The sequence below is a fragment of the Salvelinus alpinus genome, chromosome 31 (genome assembly GCF_045679555.1).
Source record: "Salvelinus alpinus chromosome 31, SLU_Salpinus.1, whole genome shotgun sequence".
Classification (NCBI taxonomy): Eukaryota; Metazoa; Chordata; class Actinopteri; order Salmoniformes; family Salmonidae; genus Salvelinus; species Salvelinus alpinus.
Window position 1 is genome coordinate 25,767,590 of NC_092116.1, and position 6,000 is coordinate 25,773,589.

The following is a 6,000-nucleotide window of genomic DNA, read 5'->3' on the forward strand; positions in this document are numbered from 1 at the left end:
TGGAAGCAATACATGATTTTAACATGTACAGAAAATACAGAAATGCCAACGGAGGCGGTGTTGCTGGCTATATTCAGAACCACATTCCTGTAAAGCTTAGAGACGACCTCATGTTAAATACAGTTGAAGTAATTTTGGTTCTACAGGTTCATCTGCCTCACCGAAAGCCCATTCTGGTGGGAAGCTGCTGTAGATCACCAAGTGCTAACAGTCAGTATCTGGATAATATGTGTAAAATGCTTGACAATGGCCTGTATGTGATATCAACAGAGAGGTATATTTTCTGGGTGATTTCAATATTGTCTGGCTTTCATCAAGCTGCCCACTCAAGAAAAAGCTTCAAACTGTAACCAGTGTCTGCAACCTGGTTCCGATTATCAGTTAACCTAGCAGGGTAGTTACAAACAGCACAGGAATTAAATGATCTACAGATCTGATCTAATCTGAAGTCGGAACTATACATACACCTTAGCCAAATACATTTAAATTCAGTTTTTCACAATTCCTGACATTTAATCCAAGTACAAATTCCCTGTCTTAGGTCAGTTAGGATCACCACTTTATTTTAAGAATGTGAAATGTCAGAATAATAGTAGAGAGAATGATTTATTTCAGCTTTTATTTCTTTCATCGCATTGCCAGTGGGTCAGAGGTTTACATACACTCAATTAGAATTTGGTAGCATTGCCTTTAAATTGTTTAACTTAAGTCAAATGTTTTGGGTAGCCTTCCACAAGCTTCCCACAATAAGTTGGGTGAATTTTGGCCCATTCCTCCTGACAGAGCTGGTGTAACTGAGTCAGGTTTGTAGACCTCCATGCTCGCACACACTTTTTCAGTTCTGCCCACACATTTTCTATGGGATTGAGGTCGGGGCTTTGTGATGGCCACTCCAATACCTTCACTTTGTTGTCCTTAAGCCATTTTTCCACAACTTGCACCAGTCCCTCATACAGCAAAGCACCCCCACAACATGATGTTGCCACCCCCGTGCTTCACGGTTGGGATGGTGTTCTTCGGCTTGCAAGCCTCCCCCTTTTTCCTCCAAACATAATGATGGTCATTATAGCCAAACAGTTTCATCAGACCAGAGGACATTTCTCCAAAAAGTACGATCTTTGTCCCCATGTGCAGTTGCAAACCGTAGTCTGGCTTTTTTATGGCAGTTCTGGAGCAGTGGCTTCTTCCTTGCTAAACAGCCTTTCGGATTATGTCGATATAGGACTTGTTTTACTGTGGATATAGATACTTTTGTACCTGTTTCCTCCAGCATTTTCACAAGGTCCTTTGCTGTTGTTCTGGGATTGATTAGCACTTTTTGCACCAAAGTACGTTCATCTCTAGAAGGTCTACACATTCATTTCCTGAGGTCTTGGCTGATTTCTTTTGATTTTCCCATGATGTCAAGCAAAGAGGCACTGAGTTTGAAGGTAGGCCTTGAAATACATCCACAGGTACATCTCCAATTGACTCAAATGATGTCAATTAGCCTATCAGAAGCTTCTAAAGCCATGACGTCATTTTCTGGAATTTTCCAAGCTGTTTAAGGGCACAGTCAACTTAGTGTACGTAAACTTCTGAACCACTGGAATTGTGATACAGTGAATTATAAGTGAAATAATCTGTCTGTAAACAATTGTTGGAAAAATGACTTGTGTCATGCGCAAAGTAGATGTCTTAACCGACTTGCCAAAACTATAGTTTGTTAACAAGAAATGTGTGGAGTGGTTGAGAGACGAGTTAAAGCCTCCAACCTAATTGTACGTAAACTTCTGACTTCAACTGTATGTGTATTGATCACATCTTTACTCAAGCTGCAGAAACTTGCTTTAAAGCATTATCCAAATCAATCGGATGTAGTGATCCCAATATAATAGCCATATCTAGGAAAAGTAATATAGTGTATAAGAGGTCATTCAATTTTTGTAGTGATTCTTGTGTTGATGATGTAAAGAATATTTGCTGGTCTGTGGTGTGTAATGAGGAGGAACCAGATGCTGCACTTGACACATTTATAAAATTGCTTATTCCAGTTACTTATAGGTATGCACCCAACAAGAAAATGACTGGGGTGAAAATGGTTAAATCCCCTTTGATTTATGAGGAACTGAAAAATGGAATGGTTGAGAAGGATGAGGCAAAGAGTACGGCAAATAAGTCTGGCTGCACAACCGATTGGCAAACGTACTGCAAAGTGAGAAATCATGTGACTAAACTGAATAAAAATTTAAATAAACTATACTATGAAACAAAGATAAATTATATAAAGAATGATAGTAAAAAGCTTTGGAGCACCTTAACTGAAATGTTGGGCAAAAAGGCAAACTCAGCTCCATCATTCATTGATTCAGATGGCTCATTCATAACAAAACCCACTGATATTGCCAACTACATTAAGGATTTTTTTCATTGGCAAGATGAGCGTATTTAGGCATGACATGCCTGCAACAAATGCTGACACAACACATTCAAGTATATCTGACACACAGCTCGGACACCCATGCATACCCCACAAGACCTTCCACCAGAGGTCCCTTCACAGTCCCCAAGAGCAGACTGTGGGAGGCACACAGTATTTCATAGACCCATGATTACATAGAACTCTTTTCCACATTAAGTAACTCATGCAAGCAGTAGAATCAGATTTTCACAGCGGGGACTGTGGAGAGACAAACACAGGCACATGCATACACGCACACACACAATACCATTCGCACTATACACACACGTGTAGATGGATTTTGTGTTGTAGATATGTGGTAGTAAAGTAGTGGCCTGAGGGGACACACTTAATGTGTTGTGAAATCTGTTGTGAATGTATTGAAATGTTTTTAAAATTGCATAACTGCCTTCATTTTGCTGGACCCCAGGAAGAATAGCAGCCTTGCCAGCAGCTAATGGAGATCCATAATAAATACAAATACAAACCCATTTAGCCTCTCAAGACATGATCTATACACAGCCTACAATAACCTTTTATGACATCATCTTAAGGCGCAGGATATAAGGTTAACCCTATTCGCACATGACCTGACCTCTGTGAGTTGTAACATCTGCATAAGTCAACACTAGCTTAGTTTCTAAGGTGATTGCATGATGACCCATAAATACGCAGAGACTACAAGCAAACTTCCAAGTGCATACAAGCTGCAATAACATGAATACTGTGTTATATTAGGGCAGGTAATACAATATAAAGAAAGTATCTGAAGGAACATGTTTTTTCTTTAGAACAGACATGTTTCGGTCATACTCTTGCATGATGAGTTAACGTGGGGCCAGTACACTTGGTTCCCAGAGCAACCATCACCTAGGCTGTAGCGCATGAGGTCAATTCTCTCTCCGCTACAATGGTTCCATAGAATGCTCAGATATCGCATAGGTCCAGACTAGGGCATCAAGACCTCATTTTGCAATCAACCCGTTCTTAGAAAATACTAGATGTTAATGTGCGGATGTATTAACGGAAAATCAGACATAAATTTATTTCTTTAAAAGAAAGTGTAAACTATGACTATAATTGTGACTATAACTGTGACTACAATCTTTATATCTTAGTCATCATTAAATCCTCATAGCGTTACTAGGCTATGCATGTATTAGAAATGTATGGCAATTACACGTAGGCAGGCCTGTAAACCATACCGTGAATGAGGCGCTCCAGGTGAGGCTAAAGTTATTTGTTGAATTATTCAAAAGGGAGCGGGGTTTGACTCGCTCGCAAATCTCAGTGGGCCTACAGACAGTATTCAGTATTCTATCCTACAGACAGTATTCAGTATTCTATCCTACAGACAGTATTCAGTATTCTATCCTACAGACAGTATTCAGTATTCTATCCTACAGACAGTATTCAGTATTCTATCCTACAAGACAGTATTCAGTATTCTATCCTACAGACAGTATTCAGTATTCTATCCTACAGACAGTATTCAGTATTCTATCCTACAGACAGTATTCAGTATTCTATCCTACAGACAGTATTCAGTATTCTATCCTACAGACAGTATTCAGTATTCTATCCTACAGACAGTATTCAGTATTCTATCCTACAGACAGTATTCAGTATTCTATCCTACAGACAGTATGCAATAAATACAAGTAAAACAAAACGAAATAAATGATAGTTGCAACTATGGGGATAAATCATGTGCGTTTTAACTTTCTAAATCATTATGAAAATGTTAATTATAATAGTAAAATGGCCATCTGTCACTGACTGGATGATGTTGAAATAAAGAACATCTTCACATGCGTAAAACTCAAATTATGGATGAAAGGTCAGTAAGCAGTTTGACTGGTGGGCTCTTGTAATCAGCGTCCAGAATCTACAGACAGCGCTCAATAAACCCCAGACAAATATTTAAATTCCCCCAAAAGAGGAAGGGTGATTCTCTGAGAAGGCATGAATCCTGCATTTAACACGCACACTGTGCCATGTCCTAGAGAAAGCTACAGTGAGCGTGAATATGTCGTGATGTTTCTTTTGAATTAGCCACCAATAAGTGGCTGAGTCAAACAACAGTCTTACAATATCTAAATATATATAATACATGTACAAGACGCCTTTGCATCATATAAGCATTTGGAATATACATAGCCTAGGGATAATAATTGTTGTAAAACACACCAGCGAGCCCTGCTCTGCGCAATAGAGCGGTGCACCTCTGGTAACCTAAACTGACACAGCGCTGGTCATGCACCATATTGTTTGAAACAATGTTGCCCTAAAATATAAATCAGAGGCTTGCAATACAGCGATAGAAAAATAACACAACTTCAAGGCTGTAGCCTTATCAGTTGATTGAAGGTTACATGCGCACACTCGAGTCGAGAGCCCTTATTAACTATGAGTAAGTTAGCACTTACCCCGTGTGTCGCTTCAACTGCCCAGCTGACAGCGAGTACACAAATCCTAAAAGAGAAATAAACAATTATATATCAGGCTGGCTTTAAAAATAAACTGAAGTTATACTAACTTTATAATAAAGTATTCGCGGGATAAGCTATTTGGCTACAGAACAGTTTTAAACTGGCAAGCAATGTCAACTATACCGCTACGACAACAGATAATTTTGAGCTCAAATAAACGCACCAGAATTTCATGTTGAATCCAGACTGAAAGAAAAAACTGGTCGTTTTCCTGGTAGCGGTCTCCCAGTCCCGTCTTCACTCCAAGCAGCTACAAGTGCCTGGACGAGCTCATTGATGAATCCAAAAAGCGTCTGTGCCACCGAAAGACGAGAAGAAAGACCAAAGCGAGAGAGAGAGAGAGATTTCAAATGAGGGAGAATCACGCACCAAAGGGCTATTTTCGTTAGGACTAGTTGAAATCGTTAGGTTATTTCGTCGTTTTACGCTATAAAGAATAGGGAAAGTTAAAACTCACCAAGTTCACTTGTGAAAACGTTCGTTCCCTGACCGAGTTGTTTCACGCACCGCAACTACTTCGCAGTGCATGAGAGCAGAGGGGCGGGCCTTTAGCATTGTCACGCATAGCCTACCCTTACACACTGGTTACCCACTTTAGTTAGAAACCCCTATGGTACTATCACTACTCGAATAAATGATAAAAAGTCAACAAGATTACAGTTTTATGTTTCATTACGATTTAATAGGAGATTAAATACACATGTCTTGTGACAAACTATGCAATTAAGACAGCGAACGTTGAAAACATTGATACCTTGAGTGTATAGGCTACCTTTGACGAGGTTGCTTTTATAAAGATGTTAAAACTGCATTATTGAACTGTAAACGAGAAGAAAGCATTAATTGATCATTGATCACTCTTCTGAGAAGGCAGTGTGATCTTTGTGGAATGTTCTACTTTGCATAATGCCGCGTTCAACTGCTAGTCAGAATTAGGGGACTCTGGAATGTAGGACCTGCTAATTGGTTGAACTGCACGTGGACTAGAACCAGTTAGCAAGTTGTACAATTCTGAGTTTCCTAGTTCCGACTAACATTGGAATGTGGCATAAACCGCTAAATTCCCTA

General features: G+C 39.5%; 1 protein-coding gene across 1 annotated transcript in view; it reads right to left on the reverse strand.

The window, feature by feature from the left end:
• LOC139561106 (collagen alpha-6(IV) chain-like) overlaps positions 1-5,465 on the reverse strand; it is a 251,314-nt gene extending 245,849 nt beyond the window's left edge. Inside the window, exons 1-3 of the mRNA XM_071377973.1 lie at positions 5,390-5,465; positions 5,096-5,225; positions 4,870-4,915 (exon numbers count right to left, since the gene is read on the reverse strand). Of these exons, the coding sequence (XP_071234074.1) occupies positions 4,870-4,915; positions 5,096-5,106 (57 nt within the window). The 5' untranslated portion in view covers positions 5,107-5,225; positions 5,390-5,465. The remainder of the gene's footprint in view (positions 1-4,869; positions 4,916-5,095; positions 5,226-5,389) is intronic.
• Positions 5,466-6,000: the final 535 nt, after the last annotated feature.